This window comes from Anser cygnoides, chromosome 3 (assembly GCF_040182565.1).
Source record: "Anser cygnoides isolate HZ-2024a breed goose chromosome 3, Taihu_goose_T2T_genome, whole genome shotgun sequence".
In the NCBI taxonomy this organism is placed as follows: Eukaryota; Metazoa; Chordata; class Aves; order Anseriformes; family Anatidae; genus Anser; species Anser cygnoides.
The window spans coordinates 6,032,066-6,056,831 of NC_089875.1; the positions used below are offsets into that span (position 1 = coordinate 6,032,066).

Consider the following 24,766-nt stretch of genomic DNA (forward strand, 5'->3'; position numbering starts at 1 on the left):
CGCTTCCTGGGCCCGGGCGGGGGGAAAATGGCGGCGGGCGGCGGCGCCGGGCGGTGGCTGTGCGTGGCGGTCGCCCTGCTGCAGGCGGCAGCGCTCAGCCCTGCCGCTGCCCTCTCCTCCTCTTCCTCCTCCTCCTCTTTCTCCTCGTCCTCCGCGGGCAGCCCCGGCGAGCCGCGGAGCCGCGTGCAGGTGCTGGGCGGCTCTAACTGGAGCCTGGTGTTGCAGGGCCAGTGGATGGTGGAGTTGTGAGTAACGGCCGGGGGCTGAGGGGCTCCCCCGAGGGGCTGGGGTCGGGGATGGGGTCGGGGTCAGAGCCTCCTCACGGGGCACCCCCTGCCCCGGCCCGCTCTGCAGGAGGAGGGGGCTTCCTCCCGGTCACCTCTTGTGCAGGCTGGGAGAGCCCGAGGGGGATAAAGTGGCCAAGATCTGGTAACCTGGGACTGCACTGGTTGCGCTTCAGAGGCCGTGGTCGAGAGAAACTTGCTGGGGAACAGTGTTAGGCAATGCACCTTACGCTGCTTATATGTTTGGGACTTTTGTGGGGGCTTGTGCGAGCTGAATTTGGTAAGTAATGCTTAGCAGGAGTGGGAAGTGTTCCCTAAAATCCCAACACCACCCCCAGCAGCATTGCTGCAGGGTTCCTGCTGTCAGAGGATGTGCATCAGGCTTCCTCAGCTCCTCAGTGCTGCTCCTGCTGTCTCCTCTTGACAGCTGGGCAGGTTTCCCCATCGTGCCCAAGGGCTTTCAGTGCTGCTAACAAACTTCTGTGGGGCCACAGCTTCGCCACTGGCACAGAGCTGTTGTTGAAATGCACGAGATGTCTTGTGCTTGGGGACAAGCTCATCTGGTTGTATTTAGACAGGAGAAAAGGAACTCGAGGTTTTCTAATATACCAGTTAAAAAGTAGTTTGGATACTCGCATGGCACCTGTAAATGTGAAATAGGATTTTATTGAGGCATGTGTGCTACTTCTCTGTGGATGTGCGTTAACAGTTTCAAACAGACTAAGTAGCCTCACGAAGGAGATGGCTTGTCAACACCTGAACTCATGCTTCCTCATAAATATTTCCACGGCTGCTTTAAGTTTTGTTCTGCTTTAGTGTTGAATTTGAGTTAGTTTGAGTCATTTAGGGGAGGGATTACGACTTCCCCATGGGCTTTGGTGCTCTGGATCCTGATGGAGTGTCATCAGGGTTAGGTGGAGGCAGCCCTGAGACACCTGACTGGAGGCCCAGGGATGCCCACTGCTGTGGCTAGGGACTTGGGTTTGGTTTTGAGCCTTTTTTTTCACCTCCATTTATCTTCTTCTAAAAGATGAGGGAAGAGAGAATTTTGGAGTGAAAATAATTCTTTTTCAAATTTTCTACGTTGATTTTTTTCCCCACTTCTGACATCTGAGTCCTATATGGAAACGTTTGTATTAAGTTACCTATTGACTTACAACCCAGTGAATACTGGGGAGGAAAGGGTTCACTTCAGGTGACCCAATGCTTTCTTTTATTTCTAAGAGAAAGTATGTGAGTAACTAATGGTGCATGACCCTGGGGAAGGAAGAAGAGAAGAACTGACTGAAATCAGAAGTGGTTGGGGTAGTGAGCAGCCACATTGCTTTGTGTGTCTTTACTCTGCTTGAAACTCTGGAGTGACAGGTAGCTTGGAATGACAGGTAGCTGAGAATAGTAAGGGTGCAAAAGTTAGCTTTAGGGTAGCTGAATTTGGTACATCGTGCTCTGTTGCCTAATTTTTTTTTCTATTTTGTATACTGTGTTTCAAGTGGCAAAGAAACTTGGCTCTCCATGCTGCATTCTGTGGTGCACTTCTAATACATCCTACTTGTGAGAAGGAACCTTTTTCTCTCCTGAGGATGCTGCTGATTCTGAATTAAGTCTGAGATTCCCAGTTGTCTAAACACTAATTTAAGGTCCTGAATTAGTTTCTTGTGACTCTTACAGTTCTCATATTAACAGATTTTGGCTTCTACTGATTTTCATCTGGTTTAGAGCTGGTGGTGTGGACAGGAATCTGGCACTTGAGTTCAGAGGTTCCTCCCATGCTGCATGGTGGGTCTGTTGGCAAGGCAGCAGCATCGTTCATCAAAACTTCATTTGATCGGAGAATCTGCTGTTTATAAGACTTCTCTCTGAGCAGTATTTCTTTTTATTTTTTTAATGCAAAATGCTGCGAAAGTTGTTGCAGCATCTCTTTGGAAAAAAAAATGGTCACTTGTTCTAAAATACTGTTTTGAAGCCTTTTGTCATGGTGCAAGCAGGTACTACTCCTGCTTAACTTCATTTTTTCGATTTGTGAAAATAGTGTAGGCCAATTACCATATGCTGCCACCTTATTATTTGTTCTCGAGTGTGCAAATGGAGAGACTTAAGTCAGAAATAATTTGTGTGCAGGATTTGTAGGGGTAATAGGATTTTTCTTCCTTCATCCCTCCTAGCTGAAGTGCATGTACTTGGCTGACTTCTTGTAAATATTCAGGCATTCGTAGCTGGCAAAACTGCAGGCACTGGAAGCAATGCTGCATTTCATTGATAATGTTCTGGATAACTTTGTGTCTCAAAGACATTGCAATGCTTTTTGCTTGCTGTTACTATCACAGCATGCAAATCCTTGCTGAAGTACTTAAAGTATGGTGATGGAGCAAACTGTTATAACAAGTTCCCTTGTTAAATTATTTCTACTCTGTATCTACAAAGCAATGCTTTGTTAGCATGAATAGTTTTCTTCTGTATTTTTAATATTGTGTCTATTGGGAATATAGAAAACTAATTCCTTGTGTTTTTCGTTAAAAGTGCATTTTGCATTTTTAAACATAGCTTGTTCCAAGCTTGATTGATCTCCATTTAACTTCCTCTTCTTTTTGAAGTAAATAAGTGTTTATAGTCTTCATGCCTCTGTTTACAGACTAAACTAACTCCTGCTGGTCCTGCAGTACTTCAGGTGTTTGCCCGTTGGGAAAATCTCTGCTTTGGTTCCCACCCGGGCTGTGAAACATTTTGGTTCCCTTTAGTTTCAGGAAGTATTAGCGCTATGTGCTCCAAAAAATGGATGGGTTAACTATTTTAATTCCAGCCAAGGTTAAAATTGGGAGAACAGTAATAATCATAACAAGAATCATGCTTTCAAGACTAGCTTATAGCGTACAGCATAGGCCCATAATTTATTTTCCTATAAATTGTAGTTAAAACATTGCCGTGCTGCCTTGCGGGCGAGATCATCACAAGGGTTCAGTGCCTGGCAGCTCCTGTTAGCTGCACCGCTTCCGAAGGAGTGTGCTCAAAATCTAGCTGAATGTGTCACTGCTTACATGGATTAATGCTTTTAAATAGTTGGCCAAAAAGGCTGCATAAATAAACTTAGGAAGAATTCAGTGAATTATTTAACAGTTAGCGTAACTGAGATTCAGGACTCAGTAAGATTGGGGAATTTTATGTCACTTGGGAGTGTACAGTCTCACACTGCCTCTTGATTTATTAGTATCTAGGCTTTTCTTTGTCCTATTCGTTTAAAAAAAAAAAGTCTGCAGGGAATGCAAATCAAGTTACTAGAGCTGCAGTTTGGTTGCGAAGCTTCTGCACACCTCCTGAGGTCAGAGAAAGTGACCAAATTATCCTACTCAGTAACTGAGCATCGGCTGGTTCCTGTGCTGGTCATTGGCTGAGCAGAAACTGATAAAATGTGAAACTGAAATATCTGTGGTAGCAGATGCTTTACTACTGTTGCAGAGACAAACCTGTATGGAGTGATGGAACTTAATCTGCTGAAGTATGGCAAGAGTTCACATCACTTTTCAGCGATTGACTGGCTTTCTGTTTTAAAAAGGAATGCTCAATCTTTTTCAAAAAAAAAAAAAAAGCCTGTGAATGGAGTGTTAGTTGAATTGCAGATGGCACTTTTATCATTTCCTTGGTTTTGAAAGTAGAAAGCTGAATAATTACAGTATAACTGGCTTTGCTTGCCATCGTGGTCTTGAAATGTTCAAATGCACTTCGGTACTGAGCTGTGGCATGAGGGCAGGATCGCACTCCAGCTGTTATCCTAGAGGATACAGTTTAATTGGCTCGCAGTGCATCACAGCACAAAGTAAGCAGTTACATTTCCCCTTGTGCAGGTGTTACCAGAAGAGATCTGCGTGCCAGGTTACTCCAGTGCACCCAGCAGAATGGGAGCTCAGCGGGCTGCCAGTGGTGCCTGGTTTGGGCTTTGCCACAGGGTCCAAATCCTGTGGCTGTGGCTCTGAAATCATCTGCTGAGTTTCTGTGAACTCTTACTAAAGCTCAGGCCTAGCAGGGCAATATACTGCAAAAATGCTGTTGGCCCACAGAAGTCACTTTCTATAAAGAGTTTGAGATGTGTGCATGACAGCATCTGAGAGGAACCAAACAGTTAGTGATTTACTTATTTTTTAAGCCATTTATGTGAAGCCCTGCAGGACAACCCAAGGGAAAACTTCACTTCTTTGTTCTGTGATGTTTGTGATAGGCCTTTAGCAATTTGTAAAAGCTTAACAGTTGTGGAGTTGTTAACTGTTTGGGGGTTGGGAGATGTTCACTGTCTGCTTTGGAGGGTTTTGGCATGCTGGAGGCAACTTCTTATCAGCTTCCAGAGTCTGCACTGTTGTGTTGTAGGCATGGGTGGGTAGATCGTGGGGGCTAACATCTGGCTATGCTGTTAAAGGTTTCTCTGTCTCGGCACAAAATGCTAATGTGTGCATCCCGAGGGTGTGTAGGTTTGGGGTTTTTACCGTGGAAATGGTGCTGTGGTTTACAGAGGCTAAGGACAGGCTGTGGAGGAGCAGAGCTGGGAAGCTGTTAAAAGGAATGGAGGAGGGCGAGGGCAGAGAATACAGGGAAGGAGAGGAATCGAAGCTGTGAAGGAGGAGAAACTAGTCTGACCGAGTTGTGGTCCTGCACTCATTAAACCTTTGGGAGGTTTCTGTGTGTAACTCAAAAGGGAAAAAATCTGGCTTCTGTTAGGCAAGTCTCTTACATTTACAACACTTGTAGCAGTAAGACAAAAGTTGATGGAATAAAAGAAATGTCCATTTTACTGTTACTGCTATGACTGTTCTACTAGGAGCTGTCTCAAGAGTTGCACCTCTAATTTTAATAGCACTTCCAATCTGAAATTAAGCTAAGAGCTTGGTTTATTTTCAACAGTACCTTTCACAGAAGGAACAGATGAGATGTGTGTCTTGAATGGAGAAAAAATAAGACTAAGCAGGACATTTTTGTCTTGGCTGTTTTGCTGTTTTCTCCTCAGTAAATCCTCTTGTGCCTGCTGCCATAAGCTGCTTGGCCTTTGTTCTTAGATTCTTGCAACTTCCTGAAGTTGCCATTGCAGCAAAATGCAGAACAGGATTCGGGGTTGCATCTGTTCAATACTGATAGCCGCTGATGATAGCACTGGAAGGGCAGATAAAGGAGTCAGTTACATTCATCCGAAAATGAGTGAATCTGTCAATTCCCTAGCCACCTGCTTGGAAGAGGAGAAACGATTAGCAGTGCGGCCTGCGAAGCTGTGGGTCAGTGCAGTAAGTGCAGTTGTTCCCTCTTTACCTGTTCCCTCCAGCGACAGCAGTGAATGGTGTTTGCTCGGACTGGTTTTACCCCAGCCATCTGTGCAGCTGCTGTGTCTGAAAGCCAAGGCTTGCTCTCTTGTGCCTGTGTAATGCGCAAATCACTGCAAGCATGAGCTGATCCAGCTTTACATCTGAGACAGATGCAGACTTGGCTTTTAATGACTTTGAAATCTTAAAACTTGGCTTCTGGATTATCTTTTTTTATGCCCTCTGAAAGAGCTTCAGGTCTTGTAATGGATTGAAGTGGGGAAGAGAAGACACCCGGCTTCTCTGAGACTGTGACTGTAATCCACTTAAATCTGGTGTTCTTGCAGTGGACCTGACCAGCAAATAGACGTTTGCCTCAGTTACGGAGGGGATGCAATGGATGAGGTTATTTCAACTGTGAAGCTTTGTGCTGTGTAAGAGGCCTGGTAGGGCCATGGGTGAGGTGTATGTTGGCAGGTGTCTGATACATACTGCAGTGAGGAGCTTGGCTATGTGTAATTTACAGGTACGTGATGTTTTCAGTCAGGTTTTTGTAAATGGTGGAGATCAGTAAATTGCTGTTAAATATGTAACAGGCTACTGAAAACTTTTTCCTCAACCAAGTGTCCAGGTCTTGCTTTAAATTCCAGTAGGCTTTGGTTTAACTTGGAAATACCTGCGTGCTGCTTTTTTGGAGCACCTGGAGGGCCACAGAGCACAGTGTGAGCAACACCTAAACAGGTAAACACATCCCCTTGTGCAAAGGGAGCTGGGAGAGCAACAGCCCTAAACCTGGTGCTGCTGCTGCAGTGCTCATCACTTCCTGGCTGGTTGATGGTGGAGTATAACCGAAGAGATTCGGTTGCATCTGCTTTTGTAAGTGACATGATCTTGAGTCATAAAGCTCGATGGATAGTGACAAGGACTAGTGAATACACATGTGGATCTGCTTACCTGCTCCTACAGACACTTTGTGGGTTTTTTTGTTTGTTAGGGTCCTTCTTGGGAGGGAGAAGAAGAACAGTGGTTGTACCATGACTTGTAGAAGTACTAAGCAGCCATGGACCTAAAGGATTCAATAGAAACCTACATTCAAATCAACATAATTGTCATCCTAAGCTTCAGTTCTTCAGGGTGCAAAGGGTTTTGAAACTTTAGATAAAGGTGACCTAAATGTGAAGCATTTTACTCCTCCCTATCTCACAAAAAGTGTAAGGGGAGGTATTTTCAGATTGACAGACAGAGTAGAGCTTTGGCAGCAGAATATTTTTGTTACTTCCAGAAGGCATTCCTCATAGTGCTTGAAGTGCTGAGTAACCAATGTGGATGTTAAAGCTTCAGAGAAGTGAGGATTTTGAAGTAAGCAGCAGTAAGGACCCTGCAAAAATCTGATGTTCACTGCAAGTTGTGTAGGGGCAGGGTGTTTCCTGGCTAGCAGAAATTGAATTTGTAATTTCAGGAATGCAAAGCCAATATTTTCAGGCAGATGACGTGCCAATGTTCAGCATGAGTGCCTGGATCTTGTAGCACTGTATGTGACTTAGTTCTGTCCCATGTCTGGTACTGATACTGAAAGGAAGCCAAATAAGCAAGACCTTTTGTGAAATTCATTGTTCTCCCTACCAAACAGTGGTAAGGGTGGATTTTAGTGCTGCTTTGAGATAAAGAAAAGGTTTCTAATCATTTGAATATTATCTCAACTATGCACATTGAATATTCCACTTAATTTCAGATAGAAGAAACTCTCATGAATGTCAAATGTAAGCGCGAATGTTAATATGGCCAAATTTCCATTTCAAGATCAGACAGTACCTGAAGCATGCTAAAGGTTAAATTAATCTTGGAAGCGTTGTGGTATGAATTTGACACATCTAGAGAAGCTGGATTTAGAAAGCGTTCCAACTTCTGTCTTTAATTTTAGAGCAACATCAGTAGCGTTATCTGACGTGGTTTTTTACTTATCAGTCAAACTATTGTAATAAGCTGTAGTCTGTTTTTGAAGCGCAGTATCTGTCAATCTGTTATTAAGAGCACTCTACAGGCCAGCAGCTCTGCATGTGAGATTTGTTTCCAGCATCTTTTTAAGTGATAGTGACAGGCTGTTTCTTGGCAAGATCAGATTTATGTACTTTTTTCAGGTGTGCTCATAACAAATGATGTTACTTCAAAAATCCACAATACTAGCTTTAATACTTAAAATCATAAATTTCTATTACAGTAAAATACAATGCGCATTTTTAACTTGTAATTTTTTTTAACATCCAAAGTGCAAGACTTCCTTTTTTGAAATACTTAGTTTTCAAACCCCCTATAAAAAATTTACAAAGCACTCAGTAAACTCGATTCTACCTCTTCTGTGAAAAGTTACCTGTTCAGGTTCAGCCTTATTGACCTGAAACATCAGTGGGTGGCTGGAGAGATCTGTCCCCAGGTGCTGAGGAAGCAAGTGTTCCTGCTCAGAAGGCCACTGGGCAGGGAGAAGTGCCTCTAGGTCAGGTAGCAGCATCGGCAGGCAGACCCACGGCGTGAGGCAGCCACTTGCAGAGCTTCTCAGTCACGGTGGGCGTGTGGGCTGGGAAGGATTTGGGGTTCTGCCCATGAGGAAATTTCTTCTTTCTGTAAGGAATGGAAGAGGAACACGGTAGCACGTTTTGAGTGCTGTGACAAGTAGGGTGACTCTAAACCCCCTACATTTGCTTCCTTGCCTTTTAAAATAGCAGAAGCCTGCTTATACATTTCAAACCCCAATAAATTAGGGGACATCTCCTAAAGGTCTCTTAACGTTCATCTGTAAAAGGTATGGCTGGGGGGGAGTGATTGCCATGGCTCACTTACGTGCTATGCCTCACTACTTGTGTTATCTTAATTGCGTGTATGAGCAACCGCTGCAAGCTGCAGAAGGCTGACGTGTTAGGGCAGAAATGGGGTCCTATCAGAGTTTAAACATTTTCTGATGTTATCCTTTCAAATTAGCTGTTCTGTCTCCCCGTTGATACTATCAATAACAGTGGTAAACTGGGCTTGAATAATGCAGTTGGTATTGTAGAGAACTCAGCTTTTAAAACATGCTCTCTTATTTTGCTGAAATTAATCCTAAGATAAAGCAAAACTTGAGAAAGATAGTCAGTACAAGCAGTAGGAATTTAAGGTGTACTTTCTTCAGATCTCCAAAGAGCCGTATTGAAAAGGGCATGCTCTGATGTATTGAGTCGCGGGCTAAGGCCAATGTAATTTCCAGAAGTTCTGAGGTGTGGGAAATCAATACGAAATGTTACGTTGAACTAGTACAGCCTGGCTTCAATAATTCAGATAGCTGCCATGAAAATGGATCTATTTTATATGTAAATAGAATAAATCATGAGTGGTGAGGGTTTTGATATGAATTTCTCAAGGTTGTGGAGATTTGCTTTTGTTTTAATAACATGAAGAGGAACACAGGGATCGATGCGAAACCTACTTGATTAAGAAAAACTGTATTCTTTTCTGTAATTGATCTGTTTATATTTTCCTCTATATGTTAAATCAATTTGAATGTGTACACATATAAGAAAACTAAAATATTTAACCTGTTTTACCCCTCTAGCTATGCTCCTTGGTGTCCAGCTTGCCAACAGATTGAATTGATATGGGAGAGTTTTGCAAAAGAAAGTGAACATCTAGATATCACTGTGGGAAAGGTGGATATCACTCAAGAACCAGGTATGTATAGTACATAGACAGTGTTTTTAATAAATGAATCAATGTAAGTGCAACTTAATATCTGGAAGTGTGCTTTATTTTACTGGAGTACATGGAATGCCAGCCAAGTCAGACATTTCTATACCAAAACAGTGCTTTCCACATTTTGCTTTTCTACATAGCTCACATCTGTATGCATAAGAGTTTGTAAGGTTAACTTGAAGAAATTGTGAGGGAATGATCTGGCCTTACGCTGTATTAAAAGGGGTTTGCTCTCTGTTTTAATCTACTTCACTGGAAGCTGTTGCCCACCTTACTTCTTTCCCCTCCGAACTGTCTGCAGAAGCATCCAGTTCTGTAGCCTCCAGTTTCTGAGAATTTCAGGGTGCGGTAGCATTACCACAGTGTGAGCCTCCTTTAATAAGTTTTAAACTATTTTGCATTACAGTGCTATTTTACTGTCATGTTAAATTGTAGTAGTGCTTTTAAAGTACAACCTTCATTGTTTTTTTCTGATTTGATGCATCTATGCAAATACACTTACAAACTGGCTATCCTATCCATCCACAGAAGCATAAATACAACATTATTTGTTCCTGCTCTAGTGACTCCTTTCAAAGTTTTGAATGCGTGTTTCTGTAAACAGTACCAACGTTTATTTTTTTTTTCCAAATCTCTACCATCTATGAAGAACGCTTCGTGCTTGTTTTGGCTTTGAGGGGATAAAAGATTTTTTCAGCAATATCAGAAGATTGACAGCAATAGCTGTTACTAGACCAAAAAGATTCCTAGAGCTTTAGGATTTTTTTTTGTCTTAAAGTCTGTGAGAATGTGTTCTGTTTATTTGAGAACATGCCAAACAAGTTAGTTTTACGAAGTTAACACTAGGTGGATGAGTTAAATTGCTTAAAATCAGAGATTTTAGTTCACAAGAAAATGCCAGCTGTTCTAGCCATCATGTTGGTTAATGTTTTGTTTAAAGACTTACAGGTATACAAAAACTCTGATGTCAAAAAGCTGTTGGTGTGGGGCTCTCCTCTAGTGCAGATACTCATCAATAACGGATTAAGAAATTATGAGTTTGAACATTAACGTTTCTACATAGGTGAAACTTAAAGCCAACTTCTGCTTCTTCACCTTAACAAAGCAGGGCTTACTGTGGAGTTAAGGCTTCAATTGGGGATCCATTATAATCCCATCTTGTTATTTTCTCCCAATTAGATAGGGATTCTTTGCTTACGTGGTGTTCAAATAAGAGGATTTCAGTCTTGATTATGGCATTAGGATGTGAGTAACTTAAAAATGCACTTTCAAAAGTGAGGCTGTAAAAATAAAATATTTGGGATCCTGAATGGAATTAGTCTACCTGGTAAAAAATTTGAATGGGTGTGTTGGGACCTGAAGGGATCAGGTACTTGAAATTTCTTTTGGTGAAAAAGAATGTGTGCAGAGCCACATAAAATGCCATTTCCAAACACTGCAGGGGGAAGCAGCCATTCATGGTGCTTAATTATAACAGATGCCCAAAGAATGAATCCATCAGAGCCTTAGTGGATTTACAGCATGCTTCGGTCACTTGATGTATTAGTCTGAAAGTGCTTGTTCTTTCCTTGTCTTTTCTACTGAAACATGCAGTATTTCAGGAGTAAGTAATGGAGGTGCTTCTGGCTCACAAAGTTCCTGGTATTTGCAGTTCCCAAATCACAGCATTTTTAAGTTTTTAAGTTCCCAATCACAGCATTTACAGCTCTATTTAAAACAAGATTTCTTGGGTCTTCCATAATCTGCTTTGAATATTTGCTTGTTGAAAGCAGCAGTATTTTTAGATGGCTTCTATATTCTCTGTATTTTGGGGTGGAAAGGCAAATACAAAACTTTTTTTCCCATGGTCTTGGTTGGCTGTTGACTACACGATGGGCATGTGCCAGGATGTGATTTGCAAACACATGCTTAGCTGTGTTTCAAGTTAAACTGTTACCCAGTTCAAGTTAGTATTAAGCATGCACCAAAACTTGCTGTATGTTCTTAGCTTTTTGAAGCTGACTTGCATCTGATTTTGCTGACCTAAGAAGGTGTTTTAGATTAGCACAAAACCTCTATCTGAAATTTTGGGATACTTCAGTGCACTTGGCAACAGATTTTGTTTTATGCCTTGCATTGTTCATGCTAAGACCATTGGTACTTGCTCTAGGATAGGTTATTGGTAAAAGGGATTTAAGCTGGCTATTTCGTTTGCCTGCTTAGTCCTTGATAGGATTTCAGAGTTTTTCAGTATTTCCATGACTCTGCTCTTTATAAGCTTATAATATTCTTTACAGCTCTCCACCTTTTCTTGTGCTGCTATTCTTTCTGCTTCAGTAATTCTTCTGTTACACTTGTGTTTTTGTTTATTTAGTGTCTCCCTGTGCTGGTGTGGCTTTGAACTGTTTTATAAGATTTCCTGCCATCCTGTCCCCTATAGCAATAAAAACAGAAAGCTGAAAAATGAAGATGCCTTCTTTTTTGGGGGACTTTAAAGAAAGTTGTGTTTGATCTAAATATGTTCAAAAACAAAACAAACATCAACAAAACCTGAAAGCGTTTTTTGCTAGTTCTGTAGGGGGTTTCACTCTAGAATAAGCATTAGTACTGAAACCTAAAAATACCTGGCTTAATTCAGTCTGTGTCCTCTTTTTCTCTGTGGGTAGAAATTCTCTTGCTGTAATACTTTTCCATGACTAACTTCCTGGTGCAGAAAGCTGAATAAAGATTTAGTTTCCTGAAAGATTTTTCAGAGCCTTACAGAAGGAAAAGTTAACTGATTTGCCTTCCTTACGTTGGCGCTGTCTATGAGCAGCAATTGCCTTTACTAGTGGAGTTACACTACATACCTAGGGGTTGGTAAGCTCTGACACCAGTATTTCTTTTTCAGAATAGATGACATTACTAGCACATTTTTTGTTTCTGCAGTCTTTAAGCTGGATGAGTTAAATATTAAAATTACTAAGCACTAAGGCCAGTTATTCCTCTCACTTATAGGTTTTGCTAATTGTCAGGAGGTGGTAGTGTCAAGTAGCCCTGACATTTCTCAGTCTTGGGAGCAGGGATAGAGTGATACCTTCACCTGACAACTGTAGTTAGCTGAGTCTTACAGACACTCTGCTTGTGAGGTATTTCAGAGCTTTCTGTTTCACAGATGGCTTTGCAATGAAGCCATACACTGGGAGATCTTCATCGGTGTAGCAAACACAGCAGTGATGCTCGAAGCACTTGTGCTTATTGCTCTATAGCAGTACTGAGTGGAAGGAAATCCAGAGAACTTCAAACGCTTTCTCCCCCACAGCTGCTTTTTGATGATTTGGAGAATTTCTGTCCTGCAAGTTGCATTATGTTGTCACTGTCAAGTGTGGTACTTGTAAAACAATTATTGTGTTTGCCAGTTAGTGCGACACCTGCTTTCAGTGTGGGTGTCACTTCCAGTCAGCCTTGTGAAGCCCTGCTTCAGCCTTTCTGCCATCTCTCATGTCTGATGCTCAAAATGCTAACATGGCCCACCCTCCTGGGTGGCAGTAAAAAATTACTCTCATGGCTGAGATTTGCAGTATTTCATGGAACAGAATGTTGAGACATCCCAAGCTTTATTATCAATCTGTTAACATACCACTTCTGCTTTTGTAGATAGGAATGCTTTTTGGGAAGGAAGGATAAGAACCTAGAAACAACCAAAACATTGTCTTGCTACAGTCATGTATGAGAGAGATCGTATCATCATACAGCATGTCAGAGCGGATTGCTTCTTCCAAATAATCCTTGTACACTGCACAACCAAACAAGCAAATAAGATTATTTAATTACTTTAAGTACCTGAAATCTTACATGCGCAGCTCTAAATCATCTAAAATCAGCTAGAGGATGAAATAAAACCGGGGGCCAGAGTTTGAAAGCCTGCATTGCTATGTTGTTAGCGGTCCAACTTTCTAGATGGAGCAGTGGTGATCTGGATGAGGCTGCGCACAGGCGTAAGCATGCAGGGTTCTGGAATAAGGGTGCATTTGCGTGGCTCATCTTCCTCTTGGAGGGGAGCACTCCCAGTCTCATCAGCATCTTCAGCTATGTGCAAATAGGAGTGAATTCCCTGTAGAAAAATCATCCTGTAGTAAGCCTTTTACAAGGTAAACATTTTACTTAATTTGGCAACGGTATTTAACAGCTGTTAGTTTATGGCATGTCTGATGACAAACTGTTAACTTGTGTTTACAAAATGGTGGTAAAAGCTATGCAGTCTGATTTCTAGTATACAGATAAAGATTTGTAGGTGTTTATAGGTAAGTCAAAATGCTGGGGAATTTCTGTTTTACGTAACAGTTTGATATTTTTTTTCCTTCCTTTCTTTCTAGGCTTGAGTGGTCGATTCTTTGTAACAACACTTCCTACAATTTACCAGTAAGTGTGTAATACTAAAAACAATTGTCTATTTCTGTACATTTTCTTTTTTCCATGTCCTGTTTGTACAGTGACATGGAAGACGTGAGGTACAACTGTTTTATCTCACTTGGTCAATTTTTAAAACGTTCTTTAGGAGCTCAGTGTGTTTATTGGATATCATGTATTTTTAACTTATGGGGGAAGGTTTTCCTACAAACAGTTTTGTACTTAGGTAAGTGATGCTTTTCCAGTCTGCAAACAACATTTGATAATATGTAAGAACTGATGCAAGTCTGCAGTATTGGCTTCTAGAAACCTGACTATTTGTGAGCAGAAACACTTGACCTTGTAGAAGTGTCAGTTCAATTTCTCCTTTTAATAACAGACCGCACAAATCCTATGTAAAACACTACAGAAACCTCTCACTAAGCATGTAGCACTGCTTCTGTTACTATAAATTCTTAATCTGTTGACTTTATATTGGTATGTAGCTGTTGAGTCCTGCTTCTCGCCTGTTTTACACCGTAACTCTGAAATATAGATGGCGATGAAGGAATATTGACTTTCAGTTTCAGTTCAGGGTAAGCTAATGGCTTTGGTTATGTTAACACAGTCCTCATCTCAAGACTTTCCTTAGATTAAGTTGATTTACTAAATTCTTTTGTTACTAATACTGTTTATAAACAAATCACACAGGATATTTGCTGTGTCACCTTCAATAAAGGATGAAATCCTTTAAATGGAGAACTCTTTATTAAATCGTGGTATTGAGTCATACGTATATATGTATGCATACTTTTAATTCTGAGATGTGCCTAAAAATTAATGTGATTAATATCCCGTGCTTCATATTCACTACAGAATGAATTTTTATATAAGAATAATAACAATTTTAATAAACAGCAAAATCTCATTTTGTTGAAAATCTGAGACCATCCGTCAGATGCTAGTTTCAAAACATTGAGAATCCTTGGGTACTCAGCTTCCTGAGCAAGTTGAATCTGTGTACATAGTACGCTTTGTTTTTTTATTTTGAGGAGGAGGGGAGGAACAGCAGAGCAGAGGGTTGCATTTTTCCTGTACAGTTTAACCATTAAGTTAATGTGTACTTATGCTTTTTAGTGCAAACAATGGAGTATTTCGCAGATACAGAGGCTCACGCACGTTGGAAGACCTTCAGGGTTATGTTTTAGAGAAAAAATGGAAAGCTGTGGAGCCGGTAGCAGGATGGAAGTCCCCGTCTTCTATAATGTAATACTTTGTTTTTATTAACAACAAGCATGTTTTATAGCTCATCATTCATTAAGGGTGCTTTGCTGACAGCTTAAAGACAAAAAGCCGTTGTTCCCTAGACAAGTAGGCTTTGCAGAAGCAATCCTTATTGACAGCCTGCTATGCAGTTTCTCACCTTTAAAAGCAGTGTATTTTCTGCACTTGATTTTGTCCATGCCTGCTGAGGTTTGTTGATATTATCTCTGAAAATATATAAGGGGAGGGAGGTAGAGCCACCTGACCTTACACAAGTGTCAGTTCCACTGCTTGCTAAATATTTTCAAATGTATGTTTATGTAGATTATTACTTGTTGATTTCTGGTCACTTGCAGCAGCAGCCTTTAGCTTTAAGGTTTTTATTTTTTTAAAAGGAAGTCTTCTGTCTTCCTTTGGAATAGGAGACTGGTAATGCTTTCACAGTATGCTTGTCTCCAGAATGTTGAGATTGCTTCACCTTTTACAGCACGCAAGTGTTCTATGCTATTTCAAAGCAAAGATATGAATGCCCTGTTGCATTTCATTTTGACTAAAGCTATCGTGTATAAATTTATATGAAAGATCTGGTGTCTGTCCTTATTTCTCATCTGAGAATGAGGAAGTATAGAGTATTTAGTAATAGGGAGAGGAGCTGTGGGGCTGTATGCTGCTGTGAGCTGGGGAGAAGGTGCACAGACTGTGGAACTGATATTTTGTGATTATGCTCAAATGCTATGTCAAGCTACCGTTTCAATGCTTTGCATTGAGCCAGCTTAAATGAACGTAACATAGAGAAAAACGTTTGTTTGCATTAGTTTCCTTCTGTTGATTACTAGGGGCTGAAATGGTATCAAAAATCCATAAGCAGAATCTTTCTCTGGTTTTTGGATAGTTTACTTTATATCTTAACTCTTACTTGTCCTAGAACATGTTCTTCCCTTTGCGTTTTTTTAGGATGCATGGTATGGCAGGGCTATTTCACCTCTCTGGGTGGATCAGGGTAAGTAACTATGTGGTAGCATATTCCATGCCCCTCTTTCTTCATGCTTAGAATAATATTCTGTTTAAGAAATCAACATCTAGTTGAATGTTTTCATTACTATTTTATGAGACTTCGATTTTCCATACGTTTACTGTACATTGGATGTGTAGTATCTTTGCACTAGAAATTTTGCAGTGCTGATAGACAATAGCCTCCATGCCAAAAAATGTAATTTGATTGTGAAGATTATCATAAATACTGAAAATACTTACTTGTGTTACTATCTTGGTATAGTTACTATTCTGTCAAAGTGTGCCAATACCGAACTGATAAAGTAGTTTTTTGACAGCTGCTGAATATGTGGCTGTGTGCCTCAGGAATACGTTTAGTATCTACCAGAGTCTCTCACTTAATCCTATTCATAAAGATTATATCCAGATTCATTTTAGAAGTTGTAAATCATGCTCTTCTGCTTTTTGTCTACATCTAATCTATTGTGCAGATGAACAGAGTAATGGCCTTATTCTTTAATAAGAATTCTTGCATCTGGATTTCAAACTATCAATAAGATTGACATAAAAACAAATTTGGACGGTGCAATAATTACCAGAAGTAATGGAGAAATGCTTAGTGTACAATAAAGTGTGCTTTGAACTTACAAAACATTTCAAGACACATTTGTTTGGGAGATATCAGAGTTTTTCCTGTAGTACGCAAATGTTGAGAATTTTCAGACACTTTTGCAATTTTGGTTGGGAAACACTTTCTTTCTTAAGATTATCAGGTGTAGCCAAGATCAAAAGACTATCTGTAGCAAAACAAGTCTGAGTATTTTAATATCTACTTCAAAAGGTAGTAGGGAGTTTGAACAGAGTTTGTAGCACTTCCAGTAAGCATCTAACTATATCGGAATCAAATAAAACTTTCCATTATTAGGTTTCCCGTGCAAGCCATCTTTGATTCTTTCTTTCATTGGATAGTATTAACTTTTTTACAGCCTTCTGGCTTTTCTCTTCCTTGGTTGCTGTGCAATGATGTTTTTCATGTCTAGTTTCCTTCCTGAAAGATTAGAGAGTTTTTTCTCAGAGCATTTAATTTGCTATCCACCCTAATACATATTTCAACTCTACATTTCCTCACTCTTCGTCCTGTACTATCCTTGCATATAGTTTAAGAAATGTTGGATGCTGTTCAGATGTTAAGGGGCTGGGGGAGGGCGGACACAGACCCTAGAATTTTCAATATTAAAGCTTCTGTAAATGTTAATTGCGGTTTGTTTTCTAATGGAAATACTCTTTGAAGAGACATGATGTTATAATTTACTTCCTACTGGACAATCTGACTTGATGTGATGCTTGGTTCAAGTCAATAGATCTGTAGGTTTAAATAACGGAGTTCAGTTTCAAAGAAATTGTGATGTTGTGTTCCAGTTAGAAACCACTTATTTTGTATCTGTGTAGAATGTGTGGCTCTTTTTAAGAACTAAAGAGCTCGAGTAAAAAATAAATGGCTGCATTTTAGTTAATGAATGAATTCCCAAATTGAAGTATTTGTTTTTAGCTTGTGCAAATTCAAGCACCTACCATTCCTCTTCCCAGATACAGTTCTTATCCCAGGGATAAAGCCCTTTTGAGGATCTGTTTTTTCCTTGGTGGTGTGCTTGTAAAGTGGGTATAAAATGACACCTGCTTTGAATCTGATGTGATTGATTTTTATTTTTTTTTGGTTCTGCAATGTTTAAGTTCTAAACTACCATTGTAAAATTTGCGGTACTGGTGTTCTGTCATTCTCGGGTATGCTTACTATATGGTCTCCTCCCTGCAGCAGAGGCTGTAAAAATAGATGTACAGGTTCACGCCATAGATTCATCTAGCCCGTTAATCTGTTTTAAGCAGCTGTCACCTTCTTACAGAATATAAAAACCTAGGATGTTGTGATACATTCTTGTATGCTCTGAGCATTCCTCGTACATCTATCTGCAGTAAGATTACATGGGGTGCCTTTTAATGTGAAAACTCAGTAAAGCAAAACAAGATTTCGTGCTATCAGAAGAATCCTAGTGTGACATTTAAAGGATGGCTGGTACTTGAGAGGGAAGACTCTAGTATAAATGCTGTTATGAAAGGTCTTAATTAGGTGTCGATTTATGTAATAGTGACAGCAGTATAAATGCTGTGTGGTGTTTGGCATGAAGTTGATAAATATCTTCTCATTTCCAGCAAATTCATAGCTACCTCACTGGAACTCTTGGAATTCACGTTTGGATGTCTTATGCAATCTTCATCTTGGCTACCTTGTTGATTGGCCTGTTCCAGGGTTTGGTAAGAGAGCGTATTCCTTTCTTAGTTATTTAGAACTTTTGGTTTGCATTAACTTCAGTGGAGGGGGGGAACAAAAAACTTCACTGATACACTGCAGCACCTGATTCTAAATTGCTTATTAATTGCTCGTTATTATACTTAAGGATTGCATGTGTGTGATCAGAATGGTGTCTAAAGGCTCCAGATTTCTAAAAACAGACTTTCTGGAGTGACTTTTTTATTAGCTGAAATGGAGCTGTATTTGTGGGAGTTAGCAATGCAGGTTTGCTGTTGCACTGTTACTTAAGATGAAAGGATGAACATCTTTTCTGAAAAGCTTTGAAGATTTGGCGTTTTTAACTGACATACCCTATTTCAAGCCATTAATGTTGTGGTAATGTATGCAGTATCAATACATGTGAACAAATGCTTTTTTATTGTACGATTAAAGCAGTTGCATCTTTTGAGATGATAGACTTTATTGTCAAATAAATGCAAATCAAGGTAACATATCTAGAAGTAAATGATAATGCTGATTTAAATTAAAAAAAAAAAAATCTCCTTCTTCCACTTAACAAAAAAAGACCACGAAAACACCCCCCAACAGCCCACCATGAAAAAAAAAACTGGAAAAAGTTGAGAAATTGTAAACTTAATCTTTCTGCCTTTACTAAAAAGCTTTTCTGTGATGGAAATGTAGTTTTTATCATTGTATCCTTTATCTCTTTTCTTTCCTTTGCACTATTCTTAACATGTGACAGTGAGACACTAAGACTTTTCCCTTGCATTTTGATTGTATGTGTTCCACTCTGAGGCTGCTTTAACAAACAGAAAACCAAAAAGTACAATAGAGCATAAAAGGTGAAAGTACAGATCGTGTATCAGGGAACTGGGGAGTCAGAATTGAGTAGCATCCTAAAACACAGAAAATCTTGACCAAGAAGCTTTCTAAAGCTTTAAATAAAGATCCTCAGCTGTGTGCTGGGCATCTCTTCTGAAGATGCAAAGCATTTTCAATACTGAATAAATTTAGGGAAATAGGAGGCAGAAGATGTGGAGTGGAAAGCAGAGTATGTTGGTTCATATACAGAGATAGCACTTCTTTCTTCCAGTATTTTTAATTTAGCTCCTTCAGGCAGCTCTTTCCTATGAGCCAGATAATGCAATTTTCTAAATTTTTATTGTATGTTTAAAAAGGATGAGTAGGTCTTTGCACATACTGTATATTAAATTATCAAAAAAACACACATTGCCTTTGCTCAAGTCTAAGTATCTAAAATTACTTGGCACTTAGTGAATACTTACGTATTCAAATAATAGCATATTAATCTTTTTGTAAAGTTCTGCTTTTTAAGAGCTGCTGCTTGTGAGGATGCACTGAAGTGAAAGTATCTTGAAATTCTCTGAAGTAGAGAAAATAAATCCAGAATCAGTGCAGTACTAAAGTGACGAAGATGAATAATGAAGTATCCCAAATCACAGTATTTCTTCTCATCATCAGCTTGCCAATTACATTTATACACAGGGTACAAATATAATAGTGCAGGGGCTGCTGCGATGAAATGCGTGTTTGTTAACAAATGCTTTTTTCCCCCCCTATACCCAGATACTGGTCTTGATTTCAGACTGCCTTTGTCCATCAAAGTCAAAATACAGAACTGAAACATCTGGTAAGAACTCCTGAGCGAGCGTGATGCTGTAGTTTTAAATGTATGTTTGTGGGAGGGAGGGCAGTATGCTGTCAGGCACTTAAATCTGACCCAGTAAACCAGGTATACATTGTGGTCACACTGTGACAAGGATTGTCACCCTGTATCAGGCTCTATTTAATCAGTCAAAGCATCTGCCTGGTAGCAAGGCAGACAAAAATACTACTACTACAGCAACAAAAGCCCTCAGTACTTTATTCATACTTCCACAAATGTGAAGAGGCCAAACGCATTCAAAAGGAGGAAGCCTTGAAGAAATATACTGCGTTTTGTTTATTTTATGCAGCTGTATCTTCATTAGGTTTGCTGCTTAAAAGGAATTTGCCTTGGCAGGACATTTCCACATCCTATTATGCACTCTATATGTTGCCTTCGGAGATGCAAAATTCTGAACCTATACAATTCTCCATATAATTTGTGGAAAGAAAGGGAAAGAAGGAGGTAGAGAGAATCAAATCTAGAGACTGCAGGGAATAATAAACTGGCATAATAAAAGCCAGAACTATACAAATTCTGTATCTGACATCGCTGCCAGTTGAACAGACTTCGGCTGTATTTTATCACTAGTCACGGATCAGACCTGGTTGCAGTGTTGAGGCTTTGAGAGTCCCTATATGAGCTTCATGGGGAAAGATTAGAACAGCGGTGTTTCTAGGTCCGCATCTGTTACACAAGGCTGTTTCTTATCACATGGGTTGGGGGGAACTATTTAGTCTCCTGTGTGATTAGAGGTTGCCTTTTTTTTCCACCCTGTAGCATGTAAAACCAGATTTCCCTCTGAAATTCTAAAGTTAGTCACTAAGCTCACAAGGAAGTAATATATGGTGTGTGGCATTGCATATCCTTTAAATAAAAAGAAAACATACATCTTCCTGATCCTCAGTGAGAGGGTTTCAGGCCAGCATTCTGTACCCTAGGGAATGGGAGGCAAAAACTTGCGCACAAAGTGAAGTCTCCTGTAAGCACCAGATGTGTTAAGTTCCAGAACACCTTGTGACATGATTGTTCTATCAAGTGGTGTCAAAACTGAACAGTAATTAAACGTTTCATTTGTAACTGTGTATATTTGTGTGTGCTGGTTTGCAGTTCAAGATGAAGATACATCTGTGATACTTACCAGGAAGACTGTAGCCAAATCTTGAATTTTTAAATACGCAAAATTACTCTCTTTAAAATCCCTATCAATAGAAAAAGCATACCGGTGCAGTATGCTGTCCAGTTAGCTAATTGACTCAACAGCAGCTGTTACCTGACAGCTTACCAGTATCTTATTGCCTTCACACTGATTTCTTTGGTAATGATACCTCTTCAAGGAACCAAGCAACATCGATCTTGTAACTTTGTGGAACCAAATGAAAGCCTGATAAGCAGGAAGAACAATTGACGATGAAAGAAAAATTCTACTGAAGAAATATTTGAATAATTTAGTAATAAAGGAAATATAATGTCTAACAAAAGTTTTCAATAGTAAAGTTCATTAATATTTTAGTATTGTAATATACTGTAAAGTTCATGATGTATTTCACATAAACAGTGGTGTAACTTTTAAAGACGTTGTTTGGAGAGTCAATCTAACATCAGTATTTGAAACTGTTTTGTTTAGAAGAAGCAATTACAAAGGAGAATGTGGAGAATGCAGCATTAGAAGAACCAGAGGAGGCTGCTGAGCTTTCTGCAGATGATGCAGAAGAAAATGCAGAGGCAAAAAACCTCTCAGATGAAGAAGATGCAGTAAATTCAAGTGCTGGTGACTCAGAAGAGGATTTGGAGCTTGGAAAAGAATCGGGTGAAGAAGAAACAGAAGATTTGAGTGAACAGCCTTTAGCTGATTCAGAGACTGAAAGCTCAGTAAGACAGCGTAAAAGTCGGGCAGCTGACAATGGACTATAGTTGTTCAGTGGTGTATTTTGTACACTTGGACCAAAGAAGTATCAGACCCTGGGTCTGAAGCTGAAGCTTACACTTGATTTGTCACTTGTGTTTACGCAAAACCTCTGCTCTTTTAGCAGGCTTTTCTTTTTTAAGCTAGTAATTACTCATTGAGTTTGTTTTATAAGTATATATACTGTTTATTGTATAACTTTAGCCATGACAATCAAATTAAGTGTATTGTGTGTGTATTACGTGTTCAAAGACTTTTAAGGGAAAAGAGAGGTGGAACCAAGTCTCAGTTCACCGGCTATAAAGTGGTCATCTGTGCTTGTGCTCCTTTGTAAGTACTGACCAAGACAAAGACTTTTAACTCTCAAGTAGCTTGGCAGGGCTTTGACTCTTTTGAATGTTTATTTATTCCAAATGCCACAGAAGCACCAGATAAGTGATATGGCAGTGAAAGAAGGCACCTTATGAGTCTTCTGTTGAAAAATGTGGTGTAGGATGGGTTTATTTTTATCACTTCTAACTGAAGCACCTTTATATCTTTCTTAATGTTTGTTTTGAAAGTATATCATGCGGTGCGCCTTGTGCTCTGATTAGCATGGCCCCAAATTTTTCAGGCTTTGGTAATTCAGAGGCATGCTGCGTAGCTCAAGCTTGCCAGCTGAGATTATTTTTATTTTTTTTGACCCAAGGATTTTTGAGTAATCAAAAGCTTCAGGCCCAGAGAGAGTGGCAACTAGATGCTTAAAATGTGTAGTACTTAAAATGGCTTAAAGGCAATTATTTCGGTCAGGGAAAACTGCCAAAGCATGACTCCTTTCTTTAAGAGATTGTAGCAAGAAATACTCATTCTGCAGCCAGTAAGTTGCATATTTCTTGCCAATACAAGCTTATGATGTACAGTGCAGTTCTGCTGTTTCCAACCCAGAATAGTTTTGGCAGAACTCAAGCTGCTTTAGTAATACTAATTGAGGAGGCATTTAAGGCTTCACCTTTGTCACTTTTCTACTTTGTCACTAGAATCAGCACATTGGGGAAAGGGAGGAGCAGGAGCAAGCAGCAAGGAGAAGCTTTTGGTTTTTGCTAATTATATCAAGATAAATATGTATCTATGGAACTGTATAAAGTGAAAATGGCTTGGCAGGTAGACAGCTTTAGGTGTGATTAGAGGACTTAAGTCATTAAAGACACCGGTCTTTCCCTCCTTTGGTTGACTTGTTCAATACTAGTTTTTTTTAGGTAAGGAATATCTACAGTAAGACCTTGTATGTTATGTTTCTGATTGGATGTGTGATCATGTGCGTAAGGTGTCTTAATCTTGACTTTTTTTATATTGCATAAACCTTGCTAACGTGCATGAATTTCATCTTGTTCTTCTAGAATAATCAGATGAAATCATTTCTCTTACTAGAAGAGAAGTTGCAAGTGCAAAATGCTAGTTTCCTTTGAGACTGAGATTAATAGGGCCAATTTGTCTTGACTTTTTTAATGCTCGTAAAGAGCATATTTACTAAGAAAGCTTAACTTTTGCTCTCTGCGTCCTGTTACATATTGTGTCTTGGAACCATATAGCAGAAGTTTGGATTTTTTTCTTTACACAAAATTACACTGCATGTATTGAATATGAATTTTCTTAAGGAGTGCTCTCAGTGCTGAGGTTGAATCTCATTCTACTGTAGTGGAGATGTATAAATATGCTTTCACATATGCAGAGACATACAGATGTTAATATATGTACATTGCACTATAATGAGAACAGTTGGTTTGTCTTGTGTAATCTGTGCGTTCTTCAATGTAACTAAGAAACTGTAGAAGCTTACAGACAGCAGAACTCAGTTGAGGTACGTGCCTATTTTTTTTTTCCTCCAAACTAAGCATGTATTTGCAAAAATTAAGAAAACTTCTGTGGCTACCTTAGCGTGGAGGGAAGAACTATGCACATAAAAGTTCAGAGTACAGTTTTGTTGTTTCCAGGACACGTTTGCTTTTTTCATTTATCTGTGCAGCAAGAGCTCATAAAATTCTAAAAGGAAAACAAGACTTAGGTGTATTTCAGGAGAGAAGTAGGAACCAGTGTTACGTGAATTTGTCAGATAAGAATTGATATATCCCTTCAGTCATGGATCCAAAGCTACCAGACTCTGAAAAATATGAGACCATATCCGGTGTAGATTAAGGGTGCTGATGACTTTGCTTGGGTACCAAAGAGGATGTTTTAAACTGCACAGGGCCTTGTTATATTCACAGTGTGTAGGAGGGAACGTGTCAATATTCAATTTTGATTTCATTTCATTTTCATAATAGCATGGAGCCAGTCATCTAAATTCTTCTCTAGCTGTTTAAAGAGACTTGACTTTAAAAGATACACAACATCCATATACCTCACAGTTTGTCTTACGCTGCTGGGAAAATGAAGTATTAAAAAGTCAAGTTACATGTTGTCAGTACTCAAGATGAGGTATTAAGGCTTCTTAAATGTTTAGACAAAGAACGTGTTCTCCCAGGAGTTGTATTTTGTTAAGGTGTCTTTGAATTTAAAAACACAAAACACAAATGTGACTGACCTAGTAGATACAGGGTTTCTGAGATACTGTGAGAGAAAGATCTGAAATTGCTGCTGTGTCGTGATTCTCTGGAGTCTCTGCTTACAGACCTTCTGTTCTTGCATGTCACTGTTAAGTTTGGATTACTTAATGTAAAGTTAGTATTTTCCATCATCACGGACCTAACAAGATCACTCTGTGCAGGGATTAAGTTGGCAGGCAGCAAGTGACAGTGGTGCATCTCTTCATAGATCTCTCGTGAATCTGGAAATGAGCAATAGTGGGCTTCTAGGGCTTTTCAACATAACATGTATGTTATTGCTCCTGTGTTTTTATGAATAAAATAGGAAATGTTAATGCTAACTTGGGTTTGACTGTATTTGACGTGTATTGCAGAATCTTATTACAAAGTTCACTAATAATTTAGTGAAAATTAAAAAAAAAATTAGAAAAGCAACTGCTCTGCA

The 24,766-nt window shown here is 39.5% G+C and overlaps 1 protein-coding gene and 1 long non-coding RNA gene across 8 annotated transcripts in view; one reads left to right on the plus strand and one right to left on the minus strand.

The window, feature by feature from the left end:
• Positions 1–7: 7 nt before the first annotated feature.
• Positions 8–24,662, plus strand: TMX4 (thioredoxin related transmembrane protein 4). Its single transcript, XM_066995384.1, has 8 exons — positions 8–245; positions 9,141–9,256; positions 13,612–13,657; positions 14,762–14,890; positions 15,842–15,887; positions 18,089–18,190; positions 19,776–19,839; positions 21,482–24,662. The coding sequence occupies exons 1-8, from the start codon at positions 28–30 to the stop codon at positions 21,766–21,768; spliced, it is 1,008 nt and encodes a 335-aa protein (XP_066851485.1). The 5' UTR covers positions 8–27; the 3' UTR covers positions 21,769–24,662.
• Positions 5,278–24,766, minus strand: part of LOC106036652 (uncharacterized) — a 66,493-nt gene continuing 47,004 nt past the window's right edge. For 4 of the 7 annotated variants that reach the window (XR_010830841.1, XR_010830834.1, XR_010830840.1 and 1 more), the window contains 2 exons: positions 7,926–8,173; positions 5,278–5,414 (listed from right to left, as the gene is read on the minus strand). This is a non-coding gene — a long non-coding RNA (uncharacterized lncRNA). Of the gene's footprint in view, positions 5,415–7,925; positions 8,174–13,209; positions 13,350–21,139; positions 21,239–24,766 lie in introns of those variants that run through there. The other 3 variants (XR_010830836.1, XR_010830835.1, XR_010830838.1) reach the window with 3 other exon arrangements.

Bases quoted from the DNA above. Each gene is read 5' to 3' on its own strand.
- TMX4 (XM_066995384.1), top strand. From the start codon at position 28: ATGGCGGCGGGCGGCGGCGCCGGGCGGTGGCTGTGCGTGGCGGTCGCC. The intron at 13,658-14,761 runs GTAAGTGTGTAA...TATGCTTTTTAG, and splicing joins ACACTTCCTACAATTTACCA to TGCAAACAATGGAGTATTTC. The intron at 15,888-18,088 runs GTAAGTAACTAT...TCTCATTTCCAG, and splicing joins ACCTCTCTGGGTGGATCAGG to CAAATTCATAGCTACCTCAC.